Below are 24,243 nucleotides of genomic sequence, written 5' to 3' on the forward strand. Positions count from 1 at the left end.
AACCATTTATTTATCCATCTCTCGCTTGAAACGACTGGGTTCCGAGAAAAGTTAGAATGAGCTGTGCGGAAACTTTTTTGGCTGAGTGTACATATCTCTTATCTGAACGTTCAAAAATCTAGAGAAACTGATGGGATCGAATTTCGTAGTCGAGCAGAAAACATCTATGCCCAGTTGGATCGTTCGGAGTCTGGTACCTCAATTTTTTGAGTATCATTAAACGTACAGCCTGGATTTTGTTCCATTACTGATCAATAATATACTTAATGGAAAAATAGGTTTCACGCGCAGCGAATTAAGAGTCGTTAACGCTACGTGATGGTCTCGCGTGTTTTAAGTAATGAACGATACAATTTACTGCTAAAGTGGGCAATTTCCACTGACTACGTAACTTCACGTAATTAGATTTCCCCGTGACCAGCAAATACGTAACATAAGCTCCGGAAGAGCCTACTAGGAGTTGTCAAAATACGTAAAGATGGCTGAAGACAGTGACAGGAGCGAATTGCCGCCCGGTTGGGAATGCAGATACGATATTCGAAGTGGACGTCCGTACGTAAATTTTTGTAAAAACGCTGCCTATGTTGCAAGCTACAGCTGGCAATAAAAGAGATCGCCCGCAACCGAGATATTTCTGTACCACAAACGGGATTTACGCAACCACCGTTCGATTCTTGGTTTTACTTAATTAACGCGTAGTAATGAATAAAAACGTATCAACGAAAAGAATCGACTACTTTTAAATGATTTCCTTTAACGTCCATAGGCGTCCAATGTATATTAATTGTTATAAAAACTGCTACTTGAACATTACTCTGTGTGGTAGAGCGAATGATTGTACGTGTTGGTTATTCCGAAAATCAATTTGCTGGGACGTTTTTTCAGATATTTTATAAATCACTTTAATCGAACTACAACATGGGAAGATCCGAGAGTAAGGTACTGGCAGTATTCTCAGTATATACAGTCGCAAAATTCAATGGCACTGAGCTCTGCTGCTACAACTATAACTTCCCAAGACATACCCATGCAGGTCAGTAGTTTCTACTGTGTTGCATTAAATGTGTCGAATTTCATGCTACAAATATCTGCCCATTTCCATCTGCGAAGAAAGTGTTCTCATACTTTTAACATTGCACGCATGCACTTATTTTAAACTCTACAAATGCACTCGCAATATATGTGTTTTTATCGTATGCACATGCTGCATTCGGATTAAATATAAAATATGCTACAAAATAATAGACTGGAGGGAGCGGAGGTGGTGGACATTTAAGTTACGCGGGAGCTCACAGAGCTCCGCAAATCTATCCAACACAGTCTCCCTATCATAATCCGCAACTTGCATTTTTACCTCCTAGTTTACAGGTAGGTAACACTTCATTGTGAACGCATGCATATATTTCTAATGTGACGAAATCTTGGTCAATCAATTTTAAGCTGTTAATAACCCTCGTTACCGACCACGTTCTCGTACCTACTATTTATTAAGCGAAGGTAGTCGATTGTATATTTTAAGGAAGTAAAATTTCAGGATCGGACGTATTCCATGTATCTGTACCATTGATGAATTATTTATATACAATAACACTTTGTATATTATAGACTTATTATGACAAATGATTGAATAAAGATTTTCTCATTCGTATACGCTATATGTACATATGTATAAACGTCCCACAATTTCTAAATATAACTTTTTTCTAATATTCGAGACTCGGTAAACAAAAGATCAATAGTAATGGAAGAAAATAATTTGCGCAGGAGCTGAAGACTCCGTTATCCCTAAAATCAATTAGCACGATGACAAACAGACTTGGGGATATAACGTTAGCATCGCCAACGCCAATAAGGAATATGGAGACAAGTTTAACACAAAACTCAGACGCCGAGCTACAAGTTGCTAAAATCAATGCCATGTTTCCAACAGTTTCTGACACCCATATTCGGCTTCTTTTAAAAAAGTAAGTTTTAAAAGTCACGTAGTTGCGTTTAGAAGTCTATCCATGGTCTCTACGATATAATCGATCTGCCCTTTAAGGGGTAATGCCACTGTAGAGCCCGGGAAAGCAGCTTGATTTTCAGAATTTTTTATGCGAGTATAGTGAATAGCCATTACCCCTTAATCTTTGTAATTTCTCGTGTCGTTATACCCGGACCATATTAACGGTCTCGCAAAGCTCCGCTTTATATATCTTTCATTTCTGAATAAGTTTTAATAGCACTGTATCAGACAAAGTGCTAAGGTGGTAGCTGATGTCTTTCAGATACCATAACAGACCAGCTCTGGTTGTCAGCGCTCTCCAAGTGGAAAAGAATCCCCTTTGTGCTCCAGGACCGTGCACGCCTGTGCATTCAAACTATGCAATACCAAGATGGCGATTACCACCACATGCTATACACGCAGCTATAACATTGAGTCCGCCTCGTGGGGTTCGGCCAGCCCCTAACTCCCCAAAAATGAAACTTAGGTTTTTCCCATACTTACAATTCCAGTTTCACCCAGTATGGATGCTAGATGTTGATATTGTATTCTGTGATAGTCACAAAGAAATGTATCAGATAGAAAGCGCCGCACTATATTCACTCCTTTAGTTTTGAGTATCTGATATATTTCACATATACGACAAGTCAGTACTGTGTAGAAATAGCATGTCTTAGTACACATTGCAGACCGTTTATGTAATTCCAAAGTTTCTATTTAGCGTACGCAAGTGGTTCGTGCGAAAATGCCAAAGATTCTTAACCATTATCTGCAATGTGTTAAAATTGTTCGAGTCAAGTTTCATGAATCCCAGATGTTAGTGTAATAAGGGAATGCGAAATTTTTTAGTACGTCTGATATAGTTAATTTTTTTTTTTTGAGGATTTTAAGTCATGCATAGTAGAATAATTGGTATTATGTAGTTTGGAAGAGATATTGTTGGAAAGGTCTAGTTGAATCTTTATTTTCACTTTTGAATTACTTCTTTTGTCGAATTTTCGTTCCCTTTGTTCTTACGACTTTTAACTTTTTTTTTTACACACAGCATTCGCCATTTAGAACTTATTTTTCGTTTCAGTTTCTTCCTGGTTTACAGTACAACACATGTTGGATAGTGTAAGATTTACACGAATCATAGATAGGTTGGTTTCTGTTTTATACCATCAATGTATTTTCTGTTCAGTTTTTAGTGGCAACACTGAAGCTTTACGTTTGGTTGTTAATAATATATTCTGTGTTCGTTGTTACAAGAAACTTAATAAATGAGTTTCTTAGAGATTTATATACAATGTATGTTTATCGTAGACGTATGTACACATAAATTTAAAGTATGCAAGTCTCCATCAGGTTTACAGTTTCTATGTCGAAAATTTCAAAAAGCAAAGATGCATAATGCATGCAGTAGAAAACTCATTTATTTAAAAGAGACGTGATCCAAGCATGGTAGTATGTGCACGTGCATTAAGATTTTAAATTTCCATGTACTTTATGTGTGTTCAAAGAACCATCTCATCTTAATACTCAGTTTCAATATTTTGCAAAGTAATTCAATTATTTGTAACAATCATACAATGATATATATTTTAAATTGCTGAACAATGTATCACACGTGCATACCGTACAAATTATTATCACTTGTACGTTGAGTATATTTTAGTTACTAATCGTTATAGTTGATGTATTACTATTTATTTCAATGAGTTTCCACATCATACGTGTTCTGACTTATGAATAAACTATCAATTGCGTAATGTTCAGTCCTGTAAACTGTGTCTATATATGTATTCGATGCAAGATTAAGCGGCAATTGTAATAATTGTTAGTATATTAAAAATGTATGTACAGGTACCTGAAAAATATATTTCCAAAAGTGGAAGAGACTATGTTGCTGGATATTTTGGAACAAAGTGATAATAACGTTCAGAAGGCTTCTGAGAAACTAATCGATCTAGGCTATGAAAAGCGAAATCTTACAGGCCCTAAATCACTGGCAAGAAGGAAAGAAGAAGAACAAGTAATAGATCGAAAGTTTTTCTTGTACCTTGATTTCATTCGCTTCATAGTTGTAATTACCTTTGAACGATACTTTTACAGGCCAAGAATGTACAAACTGCCCCGACTCCTCCACCACGTATGAAAAGTTTAGAAGAGAAGAATAAAAGTAAGTGCATTTTACGAAACCGTTTTGAAATATCAATATTAGCGGTGTACTGATTTCAGTATTCTAATTTTTTCAGTGAAAGGTCGTTTAATGGAGAAATACAAGACAGTACCAGAGAGAGTAATATTGCTTGCTATGGATAGTGTCGATTACGATGAAGAAAGAGCGATACATATATTGGACATCATGGTTACAGAAGAAGCAACCAGACCTCTATGCACGTCAAGCAGCCACAGGTGGGGTCATCCTTAAATTACGTAAGGCTTTTTTTGGGGGTGGAGGAGGTCGCGAATTTCTTATGTTTTCTTACAAAGGAGGGAGTCAGGTAGCGTCTTACGTAATATTGTTTAACCTACTTTTAAATGAATACAAATTCAATCATTAATGTTCCAGAAAAGTAGTTTTAGTTTAAATTTCCCGAAACCGAGTTAAATGAATTATATAAACCTTTAAAAGAATTTTAATAACTAAAAAAATTAAGTGTAAAAAATATTACGTAAGGAGGGGGTTGGAATATCAAATCTTACGAATTCTTATACTGGGGGAGGGAGGGGGTAAGAATTCGTCAAAATTACATAACAAAGTTAACATTTTGTGTTTGTGTACTAAAAGTTTCAGAAAATTTACCGGTTTTTTAATGTACGAGTATAATAAATTTTCAGCAGCAGAAGTGACGATAGGAAAGACAGTCCACCAGTGACTGAGGCTGTAAAATTAACTGCATCGCCAATTAAAAAAGCAGTTAAGGACGTAGATTCAGAAAAAGCTAAGCGCTCTAAGAATAAGATAGAAATACCAAAGTAAGGCATATTATCAAGCCGTCGTCAGACTTTCGCAATAATACAATAACTTTTATTATATCATACTTTACATTGGTATTTCCAGGGTCTCTAGAGGAACCAGTACTACAGAAGATAGCGAATATAAGTCTCCGTATTTAGCAAAACCTGCTGGACCAAATTCTGATTTGCCAAGGGGAGCCAATAACGACTTGCTTCTGTGAGTTGTGAATTTTCTTCACTAATCGATTAAAATCCTCCTTTTTATCATTTTCGTGTGAAATGAACTGTGATTAATATCGGGAGTATTAATGTTACTGTTATTACAAATTCGTTTTAGACCTGACTACGCTCCATGGTCAGGACCGGATCCAAATCTGTTGACGAAAGAGACATTCAGCAAAACAATAGCAAATGGTCATGATTCAAATTTGGTTTCTGGGAGTCGTTATGTTGCCAAAGGCCCTAATCCAGAATTGAGGAAAGGCCCACTAAGGGGATTAACTCAAGGTTCCATTTACTCTCAAAGGAACGTGGCCAACTCAAAAAGTCGTGGTAAATGAAATATATGTAATTGTTTTTTTCTTAATTTTTATGTTTGTTAAGACAAAGAAGTTGTTATTGTTTTAGTTTTACGTAATTCATGTTTCTTTATGTTTCCTTACGCAATACTTTTAAACAACTTATAGAATTTTATAAATAACGAGTGCGTCGTTAATCGGTTGAAATACTACTTTCTCGATGCGTACTTCTGTTGAATCACTTCGGATGAGTAATTATTGATAGACTCTTTGTTCTATTAGTTACATACTCATATTGTTTACATCAAAGTTACGTTAATGAGTGTTTGTTATGTTCGTTTTGTTATACGTTAATGTATCTTTTATGTTTGTTATAAAACATTCGTTTTATCGTGTTAACGGTAAAAAATACGTTTGATAAGATGATATTTACAAAATGGCGAAAGAGTTATAATTAAAAGGGAATGTGCAAAGAAGTGTTCAAATTTTCTTGTGTACATAAAGTTGGAATAATTTAAACTCTATATCACACCATCGTATTCTAGTATATTACCAATTTGAAAGTATCACAATGCTTCCATTCGTGACATATCTTGTCGACTTTAATATGTAGATAAATGTGTCCAAATTTCTAACTATTCGTACAATAATTTAGAAGATCTTTTTGATTGTTCTTTGAATTGTCTAAATATTGTATTTGAACACAAGATTATCGATAACGATATCGACTTCTTTGCAAATGAAGTTTCTAATTGTTTTAACTCGAATACAAATATACTAATAGTTGTAATAGTAGTAGTAGCCAATTCTACGATGGAACATTTTGCAGTATTAGTACTAATTTTACTATTTATGGTACAATGTATTTTATTTTAAATTAGATTTATACGTACGTAATTGTCTTATCTTAAGGAAGTTAAGTGTTGAAATATGTTAAAATTAATTATAAAGATAAACTGTTTCGCATTATATTTCACATGATATATTTTGGGAATTTTATGATACATATTCTCTTGGAAACATCTTTGTATGTACTTAATATTTAAATAATGGTTTTCGTTCATGTATATTTCAACACTGATAAAATCCTTAAGATCATAATGATTAGATTTTCTTCGTTAACTCCGAGATTTATAATCGAAACTATAAATCTAGAACCAACATATTCAGTATTATTAAATATTTCAAGTAAATGTAGGTATATGGAGAAATTTAATTGTGCGGTAAACATTTGAAAAGCTATTAGTTTTTATAAAATTTATAACTTTTAAATGGTACTGAATAGAAACGGTACAAATACAAATTTGCATATCCACGATGCAAACTCCCAGTCGATTATTGCATACAATGTAGGCCATAACCAAAATAGGGTTTCTAATAATATACTAAACGAGAAAAAAAATTCAATATTTATATGTGCTATAGTTAAATCGATGTACAGAGGTATTTTCATAGTTCTTAATTCAGAATAATCCTGCCTTTGAGAAAACCTAATATGTGAATAAAAATTAATAACAGACGGGCTGTGGCTGAAACATTAGTTGGGAGCTATTTTTATAGCTTTTTGACTCTTAAAGAAACTAGGAGGGATAAAATAATCTATTTTGACTATATTTTGAGTATCGCCACATATTACACGCTGAAGATTAACATTAAAAAGAATGAATGAATACTTCGATTAGATTATTACGGTAATTTGATAATTCCAATGCAAAGCATTCTCTCAATTGTTTAGATATTGCATTCTGTGAATAAAGTACACAATACTTTGGAGTTTCTGTATGGGATGTATTGCTATGAAGTGACTATTAGTCTATATATACATAAATTGCCAAATTCGTCTGTATTGAAAACTCTTCCATCCAAAAACGAATCTTTTGTTAAATACTATTTTACAAGGGTAATGCAGAAAGACAGTGGTTTCGTTTCACGTCGCGTAGATATGAATTAGGTGTTATAGAATGTTGTGTGGAATAGGTACTAGTTAAATTGTGCTATCATTAAACTAATAAATGTATTTTACCATATAAGATTTGTTGATCCACTGTGGACTTTCTGTTAGGTTAACGGAGTAAGATATTCATTGTATACTCAAACGATAATGTTACATACTAACGGTGTTACCCTATTTCGCAATTAAGATTTCAAGTTCCAAGCAATGTCTCTCACATACGCATTATTTTATTTGCAGAAATAAAACTATTTTTAACAACAGATTTTATGCGATATAAGTACGCGAAATGGAATCTATATATATTTAGATATTCTGATAATTATTTCTTGTTCGATATAGATACTGTAATATTGCCAAAAGTCATACTGACCCTTATTTTAGAGCAAACTTTTAGGTCAAAGTCTTATATCCTAGATACTTTGAACCAAATCATTCCTACACTCGGAGACGAACAAAAATAATCCAAAAATAGCAGTATAAACACGACACAAATGCAGATGACGTATCCTGAGTACCACAGTAATGCAAAATTGTATTTCATTGTATTTACACATATCTGTACAATAAAAACATCCATAACCATTCCTTTTGTGCAATAATTTATTAATAGAGTCCTATAAGTATAGTATGTAATTCTTTACACACATAATCTGATATACATACGCTATTCTGTATCGTATAATCCTATAAAACATTAGTTGTTAATATATAATGTACAATTGCCAGTGTATGATGTTAAGAAATGCAATTTCATTAATTTAACATACTCGTTTATTTTATTACGCTTATATGGTTACTGTCAAATGATATTCATTTCTCGTACTACTTTGCAGTAAATCATAACAGAAGTATAAAAGTAAAACTTATACATACTGGAACAGAAGTAACGTTATATACATTTGAGCATTTACTAGTCGTAAGAAAAGAAAATGTACGTTAGCATTTATGTTTCTTTTTTTAATGCGATGCCAGCGTTTAAACTTCGTCTTCATTTAAAAGCATATTTGGTATACCATCGTTAATGGGAAATTTTCTACCCGACTCCGGGCATAACAGATCGCCGTTAATAACCTCGACTTCGAGTAATACGTGATGCACCTTTTTCAAAAATTCCTCATTCGATTCAAAATCTTGGATCAATGTCTGTGGTAATTCTCCAACGTGTCCTATCTGTTTCAACATTACATTGTAGGCATTACTTTCAATGTTATATTCATCTATATTTCAACCTTTATCGTCTGGATTTGTAAATAAAATGTTAAATGTATCTCGACGAAAGAATATTATTTTTGGTACGATGTTGTTGAGAAATTAAACGAGGTTCAATTTTGAACTCGATAGTTATACAGATAATTTTTTTATACCTTTCTAGTATCTAGATTAATGTGTAAATATTAAGTGTTAAAATATATTCAATTTATAATAACATTCAACGGGATAAAGGTTTCAATATTGATATTTAATCAAAATGTTTGATACGTTTAACCCGCCGGCAGGCTCGCCTAAAAGTTTTACACGAGCGGTCGCGGCGTGTACTCCGTACACGGGAGTCTGTTTTGGCAGAATAAACGTTTTACCGTGATGTATTGTACCCAGCACCCCTATGTATTCTTCCAACGGACATTTTTGCATCATGCTACATACTTATCAGGTTCAAATTCAGTTTGAAAGTGTCTCTGTTTGAATGAAAACAAAAGTATGCCGTGTATCCTGCCGGTGAGTGCGCCCGTGTACTCACAAGTTTCCCAGTGATTTAGAGGACAGAAAACTAAGAAACAGGTGTCTCATTTTGGCCTGTTTGCATGTTTAAGGTGTGAAATCATCCCTCGAATTTCATGAGAATAGGTGGTGCCATTCTCCGATTGCTTTGGTTTTTGGCTTTGAGGGGTGGTTTCACTCTCTAAACATACAAACAGACCAAAATAAAAAGACACCTATTTCTTATTTTTCTGTCCTCTAAAACATATCCAAAAACCAAAGTAATCGGAGGTGGACATCTAGGAAACTTGTAAGTACACGCGCGTACTCGCCAGTAGGATACGTGGCATACTTTCGTTTTCATTCAATTAGAGACACTTACAAACTGAATTTGAACCTGACAAGTACGTAGCATTATGCAAAAATGTCTGCTGGAAGAATACATAGGGATGCTGGGTAGAATAGATCACGGTAAAATGATTTTTTTCAGCCAGAAACTGACTTTCGTGTACTGAGTACACTCACGCGTGCCGGCGGGTTAAGAATCATTCATATTCAACCTCTAACAACGGCGTAACAAATCACTTACACTTTCTGCAGCTTTCCAAAGTGTGGCCCAATCAAGTTTTGGAATGATTCTTGCAATAAATTCTGAATTGAAATCCACCTCTGACACTTTGATATCTTTTGCCTAAGAATTTATACCAACACCTTTTTACCATTAATTTAAATTCATCAAAATTCATATCTGGTATGCAAAATGTTTAACGTACAATGAATCACTAAAATATTGGCATAGACAGATTTTTCAGTTCAACTTTCCATTCGGTTTTTTGAATTCGCATATCGAAGGATATTTTTATTTTCAATATTCAAAAAATTCCCCCACTCTTTGCTATCCCATAGAAAAGAATAAAGTTGTATTACAGACAAATCGTGCCGGTTTTAAATTTCTTCTTAAATTACATTTTCTATATAAACCAGCATTGTATCATTATATGCACCATTTAACTAATCATTCTAAATTACGACATATTAACAATCTCTTTATTTACATTTTATTTCAAACTTCTTTCTAAACTTTGTTCGTGCCAATAATTTCGTAGCCCACTGTAACTTTAAATGAACGTAACCTCAAAAATCGTATAGAAACGTTTTCAACTTACGACTATTTCCAAGGGATATCCAACAGTAACGCCTTTCAGGCATTTTGAGGTCAGCATATTATGCGTGAGGAGCTTCATTTTTTATTTCTATCGACGGCTTATTTCGCCGATTGTAGGATCACGAGAAGATCTACAATTTTCGCTCGGCAAAATCTCGCGTTACGAATACGAGATACGAAGATTACGAGGCTCATTGCACGCGCCACTCTGGACGCCGGGTCTCGCAGCTTATGCGCGCTCCAAACTTAAAACTGCTTCAAACGCAACTGAACTTGATCACGTTTTACGACCAGATACTCCGACTACATAATAGATGTGACCCTTTCGACATTCCGATTACAACGCGTAAATTAACGACCATTGACAAGATGAGAATTCTTCGATTAATCCCTTATACCGAGAGAACACATTGCGACGGAGTTTAAATTTCAGATTACACTTGATAAATTGCCTAACCGGATCACGTGATTTCTTCTATTCAATTGTGTTCTCGGCTAGAAGGTTTCTTTTCGAGGGAGATACTTACCGTCTCAATTCCGAATAGTCCGTTGCATTTCGTTCAAATCTTCTCGGTACCACAGATTTCTGGATAAGCTACATACATCGCGTCGGTTTACAGGAGATTTGATTTAGCGCGAAAGTGTTACGAGCGTTACGAAACATATGGTGGTTACCTACGCGTATATATCATAGTCCGAGGTGGAAAATCGTTTGAACAATAGCAAACTGACAGTAGCCACATCACCTGGCCTTGATGGAAATACACGAGCAACTGCTACTACTGCCTGTTTATCTTTGGTCGTGATCGTGTTTGAACGGGTGCATTTCGCCCACCATCGGCCAGTCATATTTTGACACATCATCGACTTGTTCGAAAAATAGTGAAGAACTTTTATAACCTAGCGGGGCCACTCTGTCTGCTTCAAATTAATTCCTCGAGTCTCGATTCGTGTCCACGTATGCTTGGAATTGTGTTCAACGGCTGTCAACGATGAAACGGAATCAATTTACGATTTACTGACCAGTAACACTCTCGTAGGAGACTTGCGAGTTTATGGTGCTAGTGTAATTGCCTGTGAAAGATGCTACAGAAGACAGAAAGATAAAGATTGCGGATAAGAGTGAAGAAACGTGATCAGTGTTGATCACGGGACGGTGTATTTACGATCTACGAGGAGAAGTATTATTTCATTCCTGCATGATAATGATTTTCTGGTAAAGTAGATCACGAAGATCCATGAAGGACAATGTGTGCTATTACGAGTGCAAGATCTTGACATCGAAAGGAGCCTACTCTCTAGCGTAAAAGAAAAATGGCTTACGATTCTCTCATGTGGGGGTTGCTTATGTTTGGATGCAGCATACAAGCATTGTTGGCTGCATCCAAAGACGACCCATTGGAATACATGAGCAAGGAGGAGCGGGAGGCATTAAAGTTCGTATCATCGTACAATTGCGCATTACCCTGACAATTCACTTTCTCATATATGTATTCGTAATGCGTACAATTTCAATTACAGGGAAGAGGCGAGGGATATGTTTTATCACGCATATAACGCTTATATGGTAAAGTCTATGAAAGTTTCTTTTCTTAGTAGATATCGTAAGAATCGAGCGGAACTTCTTTTGATAAAGCAATCCTGCAGCAATGTATTTTTCACTTCAAAACCTATCAGCATCTGGCTGCTTTTATATGGGCGTAACGTTGTGATTTAAATTATTTATTATATGTAATCTTGGTAATTATTTAGAAGTTTTCCATCCTCACCGATTTCAATGATTTTCGGATATGTTATCAAGATCAAGATTCTGAATAACTTTTTCCTGTACATGTTACCGCCGCACGACCTTCGTTTTCGAGATAGTTGCGAAAAACTTCTGTTGACTTATTCCGACGCAACGCATTCCACTTTCCACCTTGTCCCGGGTATTAGTATTGGTTGGGGCTAGATTAGTGCAGGGGGCACATAAATCTTGACAGCAAACTGATGTGAGTTTAGAGATTTGAACCAGAAACTTGTGGATGCCCATCAACACTCTGACTCATATTGGTTTGCTATCATGCTATACGCGCCCCCCGTACTAATCTAGCCCCAACCAATACTAATACCCGGGACAAGTTGGAAAGTGGAATGTAATTAATAAAATATGTACTCTAAATTGCAAATGTATCTATGAATGAACAGTTTGGATATTTAAAGAAACTTGAGGAAATGAAATTAATGAAATGTTGTTTTTAAGGATAACGCGTATCCTGCCGACGAATTAATGCCGTTGAGTTGTAAAGGGCGGTATAGGGGATCGGAACCAAACAGAGGTGACATAGATTCCACGTTGGGAAAGTAAGAACAAGAGTTTATTAAATATTGAAAGAGAAATGCAACCTTTAACGCGACAAACAGGGTATTTTTGTAAATTTTATTCCAAATAGAAATGTATACCTTCTTGATTTCAAGAAATTTTCTGACATTACATGTTTGTAATAATGAAATTATTGTTCGCTGCGAGAAAGTTGCATTAGGTAGTTTATAGGAATATTTATATAATTACTTGCTTTCAGTTTTTCACTTACATTGGTCGACACCTTAGATACACTCGTGGTAAGTGTACCAGAAAATTGTTTTATATATCAACTATGTAAATTACACGCGTGTATTTTACAGTTTATTTAAGAATGTGATTTTTTTGTCTACAAGTGTTTAAATACGTGTTAGGTATTGGGTGATTTGGAGGAATTTGAAAACGCAGTTAAACTTGTTGCCAGAGATGTTAGCTTTGACACAGATGTTATTGTTTCTCTATTTGAAACTAATATTAGGATGCTTGGGTAAGATTCATTGCTTTATGTTTAATTCATTATAATATTATCTTTCTTACAGTACCAGGACTTTTATACTAATTTGTTCCACAGAGGTCTTCTGAGCGGCCACATATTAGCGGAGTACTTGCAACAAAGAGCTGATATAATGCCATGGTATAGAGGTGAACTTCTAAATTTAGCCAAAGATTTAGGATACAGATTTTTACCTGCATTTAATACCACCACGGGAATACCATACGGCCGAGTAATAAAATTTTCATTGATAACGCGGCGAATAAAGTTCACGGATGTTACTAATATTTCACGAGGCACTAACCGCTATATCGTCTTTAGATAAACTTAAAACATGGTATGAAAGGCGTCCCTCTGGAAGTGTCAAGAGAAACGTGCACTGCCTGCGCAGGTAGTATGATTTTGGAAATGGCAGCGTTATCGAGATTAACAGGAGAAGCGATCTTCGAGGTAGGATTCTTTTTCGTACAATACTTTATAAAGATATGCGATATATTCTACTGCCTGGAATTGCACGAAATAGGAAAAAGCACAAAAAGCGATGGACGTTCTGTGGAGAATGCGCCATCGTGGTACTGATTTAATGGGTTCTGTGTTAAACGTACATTCTGGGGATTGGGTGCGAAGAGATTCAGGTGTAGGGGCTGGTATAGACTCCTACTATGAATATTGCCTTAAGGCATATATTTTATTAGGTAATTATGTTACCTGCATTTTCATTGTTTTACAACATTCTTCGCGACAGAATGATTCAGTTCTCAATTTTATATAGGCGATGAAAAGTATCTCGGGCGGTTTAATAAGCATTATCAAGCTGTAATGAAGTATGTAAGCCAAGGCCCGATGTTGTTAGATGTACATATGCATAGACCAAATACAAATTCGAAAAACTTCATGGATGCTTTATTGGCCTTTTGGCCCGGATTGCAGGCAAGTTTCAAGCCGACAGCTTTGTTCAAATATTCTTCTGTATATTATAATTTTAATTCTTTTCCCTAGGTACTGAAAGGAGACATTAAGCCCGCTGTTGAAACGCACGAAATGCTGTATCAAGTTATGCAAAGGCATAACTTCATACCGGAAGCATTTACCATTGATTTTCAGGTAGATACTTACTTCTACGAACAAGTCAAACTCTTATTTGTCGTTACAAAGCAATCGCCAATTTATGCAATTAGGTACACTGGGGACACCACCCATTAAGGCCAGAATTTCTAGAGTCAACATACTTCCTGTACCGTGCTACTGGTGATCATTATTATTTGGGAGTCGGGCGTAAGGTGCTCAAAAGTCTGCAGACTTATGCCAGGGTACCGTGTGGTTACGCAGCTGTATCGGATGTTAGGACTAATAAGCACGACGACACTATGGATAGCTTTGTGCTGTCGGAAACATTCAAATACTTATTTCTGCTGTTCGCTGAGCCAGGGGAACTAGTTTTGGATCTGGATGAATTTATTTTCACAACCGAGGGACATCTATTACCTCTAACACTTGCTTCCATAAGGACTAATGTTTCTTCGGTAAGTATACAAGGCTATGAACTATGCGTGGGTCTGTTTGGATCCAGAAACCGTCGCCTGCGAGATGGTCGGAACGGTCAATATTGCGAGGATTAAATAAATCTTTCAAGTTGACTATAATTTTATAATGTTGATATTTTATGAAATGAAGCAGGACTTGGAGCGTGATATCGTACACGTGGACGAAATGGATCGCACTTGTCCTAATAGCCTGCATCTATTCCCTGCTTCGGTACGGCAACCTCTGAGGAACATGGTTGAAGATGTATGCCCAAGACGGGCAATAAAGAGGAGACTGAGCGCTGCACAATTTCAGGTGAGCAAATACTAAATTGCAATTTTAACAAACTACTAGTCCTCGTTTGGACAAACGCTGAACAGTATTTTCTCTCCATTGTAGGCGAATAATTTGGAGCATTTAAAATTACTAAGCGATATGGGAATAACAACATTAACTTTGGCAGACGGACGCGTTCAACTCTTACACACATTTTCTAATGTAAAAGAAAGTCTCCTTTAGTATGCCTATCAACATGTCTGGGGATTCTGTTTGCAAAAGTTAAAGACTCTAAACTGATTTTACAGGCAAAAACGCCGCAGGATTCAGAGGAAGGTTTGCTATTCATGCAAGAAATGGTGGAAATAAGTAAAATGCAGTCTCAGCAAGCTGAGACCAAGCCGCAAGTAGTCACGTTTGTGAGGCCAAATACAAATCCACCGCAGAAAGTTAGACTGTTAGCTGGACCAGCACATTTCGGTTTGGAATTACAAGGGCTGAATAAAATAATTGGGAAAGTTGGTTTTACGTATCCACTTGCCGCATGTACAGACCTTCGTAATGCGTATAAGCTCGCGGGCAAGATCGCGATACTGGAACGTGGTAATTGTATGTTTATAGAGAAGGTAAATACTTCCTTGGTAAGAGTTCAGCATTCTGTTCCATTTAGAACGTTGCGTATCTAATTATTTATTGACTTCCTAGGCAAGGCGAATTCAACAAGCTGGCGCCATTGCTGGAATAGTATTAGATAACGTTGATGGGTCTAGTGCTGCTACTTCGCCTATGTTCGCAATGTCAGGGGATGGAAAGGAATTGGACGATGTGACTATTCCAGTAGTGTTTCTGTTCAGTGACGAAGCCTCTGAATTAGTAAAAGCTTATGCTGCTGCTCATGGTGATCTCACAGTTACTCTTGGTAAGACATTCTTCATCTTCTATGCGAGGAATGTAAAGCGTTTCATTTAGATGTCATTTTTCTTTCAATGAAAGGGCATTGGAATCTATTTATGTTTGATCTATCTGTCTCATTCATTTCTATTTCGGTTACAGGGAATTTCTTCCCGAATGAAGAAGTTCAACTAAAGGCGCCCACTGATTTATCGATGTTCGAACGCCTGAAAGGATCGTTAAAATTTTTCCTAACAAGACAAATGACACCACAGGTCTGTATTTCCTGGTGTTTGGCAATTATTTTCATTGAATACGTTCTTCTTTGGATTTTGATTCGTATAAAACGATACTGACCCTGTCGATCGCATTCTCGCAATGATCTTATTTCGTCACGAAAGGGATCTTACATCTTTCTTTATGAGTGTATATTACATCATTCACGGACGCAGAGCTGCAAGATTATCATTTCCAATTTAGTCAGGGGAATTTGCACATTAGTATCTTGGAGATATATTTTCATATTTAATATTTATAATTAATATTAGAATCGTATACGTATCTTTTACATACTGTTAAGGTTTTTTGTGATGTAAATTGTTATTTGAATTTTTTATATTTTTTAAAGAAATTAAATTGTTGATTTTTATATTTACTACATTTATTATACTGTTATTTCCTACTTAATTTTGTTAACCGCTGGCTTAAGAATACGTTTGCATGCAGCTACGTTTCAGGTCATTAATTAACATGTACTCTCGCAAAATCGCACGCTCATACGCATATTACCCATATTTTGTACAATTGTAAAGTGAGACTGAACATCGATAGATATTTTTTGTATGACAGACATCTCCAAGCAGCGGGACAAATTTGGACATGGTCTCCGAGATCAAAGACGAGGACGTTGAAAAGGTCATAGTCGTTTTCGACGATCTGCGCGCAGAAATGATCAAAGATCCGCTCGGCGGGGAAGTGAGAATCACGTCGATGTATATACCTACACGTTTCACGAGTAAGTTGGAGGACGACGCGTTGGTAGAAAAGCAATGGCACCAATTGAAAGAGGTGTTCGCTAATCAGATATACAAGGATGCAAAGCCAAACGCGGGTTTACAGATCAGAAGTTTTATATTACAAAGTTATTACAATTGGGTGGTAAGGTCGCGCGGCCGAAACGACGACGTGCTAAAAGTATCTTTACGAGATAAGGTTCTATGGTTCTTAGAGGAGCTAGCCGAGATCGTGCCGAATCCGTCCATTATGAAAATGGGCCAACTAATGGATTTCAATAAGCAGAAACTGCTGAAGCAGTATCTACTGACAAGGATGGACATTATGGTTCTAAATATGCAAACGTTCACGACGATGCTGAAGGCGATGAAGTCTCAGAGCCCAAATACCGAGCAGTTCGTCAAGCTTTGCAAACTCAATATCGCGCAGGCTGTTGCGCATTATAAATTCCTTAGGCAATTATTACCAGGTATTTTTGACACAGAGGACGAAAGTAGTATCGAGCACCTTATTCTCTTGGATGAGGTTAACAGAGCTGTGCATAAAGAGTATCGCGAGATGTTAGTAGACGGAGCGCGAGAAAATTTCGAGAAGCTTGTAGTAGATAAGAGTTCTTATTACGACATAGTGATCGACAATTGGCAGAGGGAGCTGAAACTTTTTGAAAAGCTGGAGATATTGAAGAAAACCAAAGAGCACGATTCCACGATCGCAGAGTTCATGACAGACAGCAATGAAAGTAGCAAAACAGAATTGAAGTCTAAAGATGTATTTAATATGCCTAAAAGAAACGAAGATATGAAAGTTGGGAAATTCGAAGATTTCGAGTATTTTATATTAACGGAGATAGAGAAGGCTGTAAAAAGTTCTGAAGAAGATACTATTCGGAAATATCAAGAACACATTGATATTCCGAGAGACGCAGCAGATAATACAAGTAAAGAAATTGTTAATTCGAATAAAGTTATTTTAAATGTTTCCCCTCAAAATCAAAGTAAAGCTGACACTTTGACAGACACAATAAAATATCACATGAAATTTTTGATAAATAAGAAGATCGTAGACTTTACCAATGATATAGATCCTTTGGGAGATCTTACTAAAATTACGAACTCTTTAGATAATGTACAATCGAATAATATAGATTATCAGGAAACTGTTACTAACAACAATAGTGCCGAGGAACAAGTGTACGATGAATCTTCGCCGAAGGGCAATGATCTACAGTTAATAGACGCGCAAATGAGCTCACCAAGTGTAAACACAAAAGAGAAAGATGAAGCAGAAGCAGTGTCACAGAAACTTGAAAAAGAAGAGATTGACACTAAGCAAAATCAGAAAACTCATCCAAGTACCGAGCATTCCGTTAATTTAAATGTAGATAGCAATAAAATTCGACCCTCTAATCTGCCTAAAGAATTTCATGATCAACTGCAAACGTTTGAAAAGGAGGGGAGCAAGCATTCTGTTCACGTTCAAGAGAAAACAGAAACCTCTGCTTCCATAGAAGAAAGTAAATTGGAAGACAGTGAGAAATATGCAATCCAAGCTGAAAGTACGAAAGTCGATGTACAGGAACATGGGGGCAAACATATCGACGATGAATTATAATAAAAGTTGTCAAGTCTTAGCATGAATTATAAATATTAAGAAGAAAACGAATAGATTTTTAAATGTTACAAAAAGCCTGGCAATCCTACCCACACTGCATTTGATATTTTTGCATTAAAACTCAAGTGTGTGTGTGTGCGCGTGCAGTGAGCTTTAACGTTTTTACATACGTCAAGTCTTCTAGGGGAAAAGTTAGTAATCTAATCAAACAAAAGAAAGGTAAGAGCGACCAGACTATATTAGAACGGTACTCCGTTAAACTGGTGCTTACAAGAGAGTCGAAATTCATTCGTTACTTGAGAACAGATTAGAGACATTGCGAGAAAATGTACGATAGGTATAGACAGCCTGCGCAAAACACTTATCCTAACGAGGTTGTGAAAGAATATTGTTTTAAGGCTCTAATGGATGCAAATTCTATATATACCACTTATACATAGTATATTTATTGTGCACACTACAGTACAATGACAACATATTGTTTTCTCCCAGGGGAAATAATTACGGTTCTATGTAATTTCTGTTTGATCTTTCTGTGCTCCAAATGCGTGCCATGCTGAATAATGTAAATGAATATTTCAATCGATAATGAACATTGTGCTGCTTTTCCGCGGTGCAATTTTATCCTGTATTTTACACGAGAATATAAGTAATGGTTGTTGAAAAAGTAGTTTTAAATTATAAATAACAGAGTAATTTGTTCGCTTTCTTTAAAAGATATAACAGTGGCAGGCTTTTATTCTATTTAAACATAGCCGTCGGGTCTAAAGTTCTTTTCAAAGTGTATGCTAAATTTTGTAAATAAGAAAGAAGCGTATAATGTAATATTATAAAAATTCCCAAGACAAATGTAAAGTTTGATACGCTTTTTTTTTTAAAGTACTTCTTCTATTCTTTCCTCTTTTTTTTTAATTAAAAAATTTTGCTACCGCTTCGGACGGCACTTATCAATTTTAAAAACATCTAATGTGTTTTTCACTTCATATTCTTGCATCAATTTCTCATTTACATTTATCTATTGATATATGCCTTATGTGTACATAAAACTGTACAAACAACAATGTATATACATGTCATATGATATGTAACAAAGCTAATTGCAGTGGAAGTTATGGTAGATAGATACGGAAGAAACTTAGTTTCCTTGTAACTATTCGCTTAACTGCTTTTTTTAATGTATAAAACGTTTACAGAGTATACTACATGTATGTTAAGGATTTAGTTTTATCGCGTGCCATATACAATGCACAAGAAATACATATGTTTTAAGCCAAATCACTTTAGGGTAATTATTACGTTTATTTCCGTTGATCCAGTATAATATGTGACTTTGACTGTAAATATCATATAAATAACTATGTAATAAGTATGTGTTCTATGATTATTGTGTAAAAGTTTGTATAATGAATGCCGAAATGGACATTGCAAAGTTTATTGTACATTAAATTAGTTACTATTTTGCATAGATTATGCGCGTATATACATACATACATGTGCATACACCTATATATCTATATATGTATGTATATATCAATTGATTTGACTGTGTGTTTATATTATAAAAGTACATAAGAAGAGTAGGCATATATGACACAGGTAATATGTTAACAATTTTTGGTACAGAAATAGACCGTGATAACAAGAAATATGAATAAAATCTCTGTTACAAAGAAACATATGACTCTTCATTACAAAGAAAATACCAAAATACATATATATATATCTTTCTGTGTAAATATATTTGCACACTTTTATCAGACTGATTACTTTAGTTTCTCTTCCTTTCATTATCTATTTCTGCAAACTTCACTAGGAATAACCGAAATAATCTATTCCGTTCGTCGATCAAAAATCTGTTTAATAAAAATTCTTCGTTTTATCGAACAATTTTAAATTATGCATTATAAAAACAATGCGTTAAAACGTGTTGACCTGATTAGCTACAAAAATAATTTTACCTAGGTTCTTCGGAACGTAAATAATATTTATGAGGGTTGCGCCAGATTACGCAGCTTTAATTTATTAATATAAAGCATGTAGAACATATAAAAACTGGTGATCGACTTTCCCAGAATGTGTTTGAACCGATTAGCATTCCTAAATAAGTAACATATCGTATAAATAATGTTCAGTACGTGAAAATACAAGATTATTATATAACAGAAAAAGTATAGTTTATAAATAACCGTTTGAAGTAAGTATTACAAAAACTATGCCACGTTACTCTTTAAAATATCAATATATATAGTAATTCTACATTTCAAAAATATTTGAATTGAAATTCGTAGCAGTGCGAAATTGAATCGAGCAGTTTCACGGAAAGCAGATATGCAATTTTAAAGAGAAAAATATACTTCAATGACTTTACTTTAAGCCGCTTTTCATTGGAGCTCGCGTCTCGGAGTTACGAGTGTTACGACGTTACGACAACCTGTCGTCAGATGTTGGCTTTGCGTCAATGGGAAGGGAGCTATTTTAATTTCGAATTTCGGACGACCCTGATGTACTCCATCAGGTATACGACACGCATTGGTATTCCGTCCTACCGATCGAGCAGTAAAATAAAAGATTCTCATAGAAACGATAAGTAATCGCCAAGGTGAGACATCCTATTTTTCTCGCATACGAAGCAGGTAACGTGTACGATTACCATGTGTTACTAACACGCGCAACTAATTCGTTAATACAGGTTTATAGCTTTTCTTAATCGTATGCCCGTTGTAAATTAATGTGTGGCGAAAATTCGGGCATATTTCCTGTTAATTCGTTACGAATTTTCATTAGCATTTAATGACATGAAATTCGAGAAAGCAAGTGTAACTTTTCTTTTAGATGGGTGAGCCACCAAAATATTATGGGAAAAGAAGGAGCATTGTCCGTAGAATTGGGTCAATGTTACCATTAAAGCCACCACCGAAGATATATGTCAGTGTTACGCCTTTACATTCAATGACGAGCTCTATGATCAACGAAGAAACCAGTGGTGACTGTACGAATGCAAATGGATACGGACCTGCGAGGTACGTGCACAGTGTTATTAAGTGTTCTTTGGTTTCGCTGACTGAACTTGGTTTTACTAACTTGATTATATTTGGGTGTACTAGGCTCTCTAATATTAGGCCAGATTTGTTAGAACCCATTAGTTTCGGATCTGAAGTTCGATTGCTTGCTTTAGAGCAAGAACTCCAAGAGCTTAGGGAACAAATTTCGGCGATAGTCAAAAGCAACAAACAATCCAGATGTATGTGTACGAGATATATCTTTCTGCCTACCCATTTACGTCGCCGCGAAGAACATTTCTAGAAGTGTACTTTGACTGAGAATTTTTTTTAGATACATCCGCCGCATCTTTAGCAAATGGAACTGATAACGAAACTGTGACACAAACGCAACCACTGCAACCACCACCCCCACCGCCTCCATTACCACCACCCACGACCCCTCATATAGCGAGAAGAGCGAGTTTACAAGATCACAAAGTTGAAGAACGTAAAAGAGCTTCGTCGAATTCTCATACGTCGATTGGTGAAGCACTCAAAGAAATGGATAAAAGTAGATTGAAGCCAGTCGTAAAGTAATACTGAATGCTGTAATTGCGATAGTTATACAATCCTTACAATAATTAAAGGATCACCTCTAGGAAGCCGGAGAGTCTCCCGATTCTTTTGAGTTCCGCCGGAACCCGTTGCGATAATTTTTTATCTGTGGCCTTTAAGTTTGAAGTTACCGTTTTCACAATTGACTTTATATCGTTATAACTTTGTCGAAAAGCAATACAGGTAAAATCTGAAGAAAAACAACTGAAAGTAGGGATTCCACGCTTTCAAACCATGTTTTCAAAATATCGATACTACTATTTTTGCCGGAGTTATGACCATGTAAACTTGGCCCTATTTTTCGGGTTCCTAGAGGTGATCCTTTAATTAATGTGAGGAATGTATATCACTGTTTGTAACAATTTATGATTTCGTATATAAATTTCCTTAGATCACCAGGAGGGCGGCCTGTTCGCATGAAGCGTGAGAACAGTCCATGTAATGATTTGCAGGAGATATTAAGAAGACGTTACATCGCAATGAATTCCGCTGATAGCAGGAATTCTTCAACTACTTTGACATTGGACGACTCTTTTTCGAGTGATGTGTGAAACCAACCTGCGGACAGTTTTTCAATGCGCATTGTGTGAAATAACGTGCCATAGAACATTTTTGACGATGCCAGCGAGAAGATAATGAAACTAATCGATAGGTTTCATATAATGCAAGACAGCAACATTGATGTTGCAGTCGAAGGGATGCAAAGAATGCGAAAGAAACGTGGCAGAGATCTTTGAAATCGTGGTCATTAATTTCGTATTACAAATTCATTTTCAAAGACTAATATCGATCACATTTTTTAAAGCGTACTACTCTGGTTCAACTGTACGTGTATAAACTAACCAAAGATGTAACGTATCATATATTTGCACCGACAGAAATATTGAGTTGTAAACTGGTTTAGTTTGAGGGTAATATTTAAGAAAATATTTTAAAGTTGTTCAGGACGCGTGATCTTTTTATGTTCGGAGAGAAGCATATTACATTAACACGATACGATTTTCTAGTATAGTTTGCAACTCAATATCGTTAAGGTATATTTTTACTTTTTAAGCGGGAACCACATTTAACTCCACGTTGATAGATAGAATTAGTTTTCATTTCGTCTTCGATAGGATGCAGTTGCTCGAGCACTGTACAGTAAAGCCATATTAGTTTATTTGATATCGCGTACATTCGAAATTACTTATTCAATTTCCTAGGCGAGGCTGTTGTGATATTGGAGTCACGCAATGACTTTTCATATGTTAGATCCTGCCATAGAAATCAGTACATATACTCTCTTTAGATAACGACATTAGCACAGGCTTACCACACAATGGATAGTTGTACAATTACGCGTGTCGTTCGTTACATGAAACACGGTTGCATAATAATGAGCGAGTGAATCACACGGCAGCGCGTGCACACACAATGAGAAGGCGACACGAATTATGTCTTTTGACATTACGCTCTTGAGATATCACTGTGTGATAAAATTTAAGTTTACTTGACTTGCAGTTGCTCTTATAAAGAATTTAAGAAATCCCTCGGTACAAGTCGTCCTAGTAATTTGTGATGAATCCATCTCGAAAATAATTTTAAGTTCTTCCTATTCTTTATAGAAGTGGCATATAAAGTTTAGGTTTTTGACTATTTTCTGACACAAATGTATTTATGAAATAGAATCTTCAGTTGAAAGCGATGTCACAGTAGATTTTGGAGACTGAGTCTAATCTTTAAAACGATATTACAACAAATGTACAGAAGATCTGTTTTATACATGAAGCTTTTATCAATAATTAAAAATAAACGTTATTGTTAATCAACAAACTGTGTATTTACTCCCTCGCTAGAGTTCCATAAATTTAAAGTTGCTTTTACATGTGTTATTGAAATCGAGTTTTCTTTTATAGTAAACAGAGTTGTACAATCAGTTAAAACAAACATAAAAATTCATTGAAGTCAAGAATGTAAAAAAAAATTGAATTTATCTTTTATATTGTATCACATTGATTACACAAAGGCATACATCTAAATATCGCGAAACGTAAAGAAAATGACTTGGACTACTTTCATAATCACCGGTGCATATACATTTTCAAAACTTTGTTATTACTGATATATTAAGCGATACGTAAGATTCAGTTTCATTTGTACTCGTAAATTAATAATTTGTAAGTTCATTATGAATGGTATTATTAAGCTTTGTATCAACGAATTTTGTAAAAAAAAAAGTAATAATATAATAAACGG

At 35.5% G+C, this 24,243-nt stretch overlaps 4 protein-coding genes across 11 annotated transcripts; 3 read left to right on the forward strand and 1 right to left on the reverse strand.

The window, feature by feature from the left end:
• Positions 1-18: 18 nt before the first annotated feature.
• LOC143369201 (uncharacterized) lies at positions 19-7,984 on the forward strand. Of its 4 annotated transcripts, XM_076812831.1 has the most exons (12): positions 31-193; positions 279-552; positions 886-1,033; positions 1,246-1,368; positions 1,765-1,964; positions 2,268-2,471; positions 3,830-3,998; positions 4,079-4,145; positions 4,222-4,381; positions 4,808-4,945; positions 5,031-5,144; positions 5,265-7,984. In XM_076812831.1, the coding sequence occupies exons 2-12, from the start codon at positions 479-481 to the stop codon at positions 5,485-5,487; spliced, it is 1,620 nt and encodes a 539-aa protein (XP_076668946.1). In that variant the 5' UTR covers positions 31-193; positions 279-478; the 3' UTR covers positions 5,488-7,984. The 4 variants fall into 4 exon arrangements, with proteins under 4 accessions (XP_076668947.1, XP_076668948.1, XP_076668946.1 ...); XM_076812832.1 differs by having other exon boundaries at positions 19-552; positions 4,811-4,945; XM_076812833.1 differs by lacking the exon at positions 1,246-1,368 and having other exon boundaries at positions 30-552.
• A 389-nt stretch (positions 7,985-8,373) lies between these two features.
• Positions 8,374-10,401, reverse strand: Trmt112 (tRNA methyltransferase subunit 11-2). The gene is made up of 3 exons (XM_076812839.1): positions 10,264-10,401; positions 9,687-9,788; positions 8,374-8,569 (listed from the first exon to the last, which is right to left on the reverse strand). The coding sequence occupies exons 1-3, from the start codon at positions 10,339-10,341 to the stop codon at positions 8,375-8,377; spliced, it is 375 nt and encodes a 124-aa protein (XP_076668954.1). The 5' UTR covers positions 10,342-10,401; the 3' UTR covers position 8,374.
• Positions 10,402-11,556: 1,155 nt separating this feature from the next.
• Edem2 (ER degradation enhancer, mannosidase alpha-like 2) lies at positions 11,557-19,877 on the forward strand. Of its 3 annotated transcripts, none has more exons than XM_076812827.1 (17): positions 11,557-11,698; positions 11,784-11,829; positions 12,505-12,605; positions 12,824-12,863; positions 12,978-13,090; positions 13,175-13,328; positions 13,418-13,546; positions 13,620-13,791; positions 13,869-14,026; positions 14,096-14,200; positions 14,275-14,619; positions 14,771-14,935; positions 15,020-15,118; positions 15,205-15,522; positions 15,602-15,815; positions 15,950-16,062; positions 16,637-19,877. In XM_076812827.1, exons 1-17 carry the CDS (start codon positions 11,577-11,579, stop codon positions 18,410-18,412), a joined length of 4,170 nt encoding a protein of 1,389 aa, XP_076668942.1. In that variant the 5' UTR covers positions 11,557-11,576; the 3' UTR covers positions 18,413-19,877. The 3 variants fall into 3 exon arrangements, with proteins under 3 accessions (XP_076668942.1, XP_076668943.1, XP_076668944.1); XM_076812828.1 differs by having other exon boundaries at positions 14,774-14,935; XM_076812829.1 differs by lacking the exon at positions 15,020-15,118.
• An 848-nt stretch (positions 19,878-20,725) lies between these two features.
• LOC143369202 (uncharacterized) lies at positions 20,726-23,820 on the forward strand. 3 transcript variants are annotated; one of them, XM_076812837.1, is made up of 5 exons: positions 20,726-21,101; positions 21,245-21,432; positions 21,517-21,653; positions 21,746-21,986; positions 22,400-23,820. In XM_076812837.1, the coding sequence occupies exons 2-5, from the start codon at positions 21,245-21,247 to the stop codon at positions 22,557-22,559; spliced, it is 726 nt and encodes a 241-aa protein (XP_076668952.1). In that variant the 5' UTR covers positions 20,726-21,101; the 3' UTR covers positions 22,560-23,820. The 3 variants fall into 3 exon arrangements, with proteins under 3 accessions (XP_076668952.1, XP_076668953.1, XP_076668951.1); XM_076812838.1 differs by having other exon boundaries at positions 20,726-21,045; XM_076812836.1 differs by having other exon boundaries at positions 20,734-21,011.
• The last annotated feature ends 423 nt before the right edge of the window (positions 23,821-24,243 follow it).

Source organism: Andrena cerasifolii, chromosome 5 (assembly GCF_050908995.1).
Source record: "Andrena cerasifolii isolate SP2316 chromosome 5, iyAndCera1_principal, whole genome shotgun sequence".
In the NCBI taxonomy this organism is placed as follows: domain Eukaryota; kingdom Metazoa; phylum Arthropoda; class Insecta; order Hymenoptera; family Andrenidae; genus Andrena; species Andrena cerasifolii.

Bases quoted from the DNA above. Each gene is read 5' to 3' on its own strand.
- LOC143369201 (XM_076812831.1), top strand. From the start codon at position 479: ATGGCTGAAGACAGTGACAGGAGCGAATTGCCGCCCGGTTGGGAATGC. The intron at 1,965-2,267 runs GTAAGTTTTAAA...GATGTCTTTCAG, and splicing joins ATTCGGCTTCTTTTAAAAAA to ATACCATAACAGACCAGCTC. The intron at 3,999-4,078 runs GTAATAGATCGA...ATACTTTTACAG, and splicing joins GAAGGAAAGAAGAAGAACAA to GCCAAGAATGTACAAACTGC.
- LOC143369202 (XM_076812837.1), top strand. From the start codon at position 21,245: ATGGGTGAGCCACCAAAATATTATGGGAAAAGAAGGAGCATTGTCCGT. The intron at 21,433-21,516 runs GTACGTGCACAG...TGGGTGTACTAG, and splicing joins AATGGATACGGACCTGCGAG to GCTCTCTAATATTAGGCCAG. The intron at 21,987-22,399 runs GTAATACTGAAT...AAATTTCCTTAG, and splicing joins AGATTGAAGCCAGTCGTAAA to ATCACCAGGAGGGCGGCCTG.
- Trmt112 (XM_076812839.1), bottom strand. From the start codon at position 10,341: ATGAAGCTCCTCACGCATAATATGCTGACCTCAAAATGCCTGAAAGGC. The intron at 9,789-10,263 runs GTAAGTTGAAAA...ATAAATTCTTAG, and splicing joins GATATCCCTTGGAAATAGTC to GCAAAAGATATCAAAGTGTC. The intron at 8,570-9,686 runs GTAAGTGATTTG...ATGTTGAAACAG, and splicing joins TTTGGAAAGCTGCAGAAAGT to ATAGGACACGTTGGAGAATT.
- Edem2 (XM_076812827.1), top strand. From the start codon at position 11,577: ATGGCTTACGATTCTCTCATGTGGGGGTTGCTTATGTTTGGATGCAGC. The intron at 14,620-14,770 runs GTAAGTATACAA...TATGAAATGAAG, and splicing joins TAAGGACTAATGTTTCTTCG to CAGGACTTGGAGCGTGATAT. The intron at 15,119-15,204 runs GTAAAAGAAAGT...CTGATTTTACAG, and splicing joins TCTTACACACATTTTCTAAT to GCAAAAACGCCGCAGGATTC.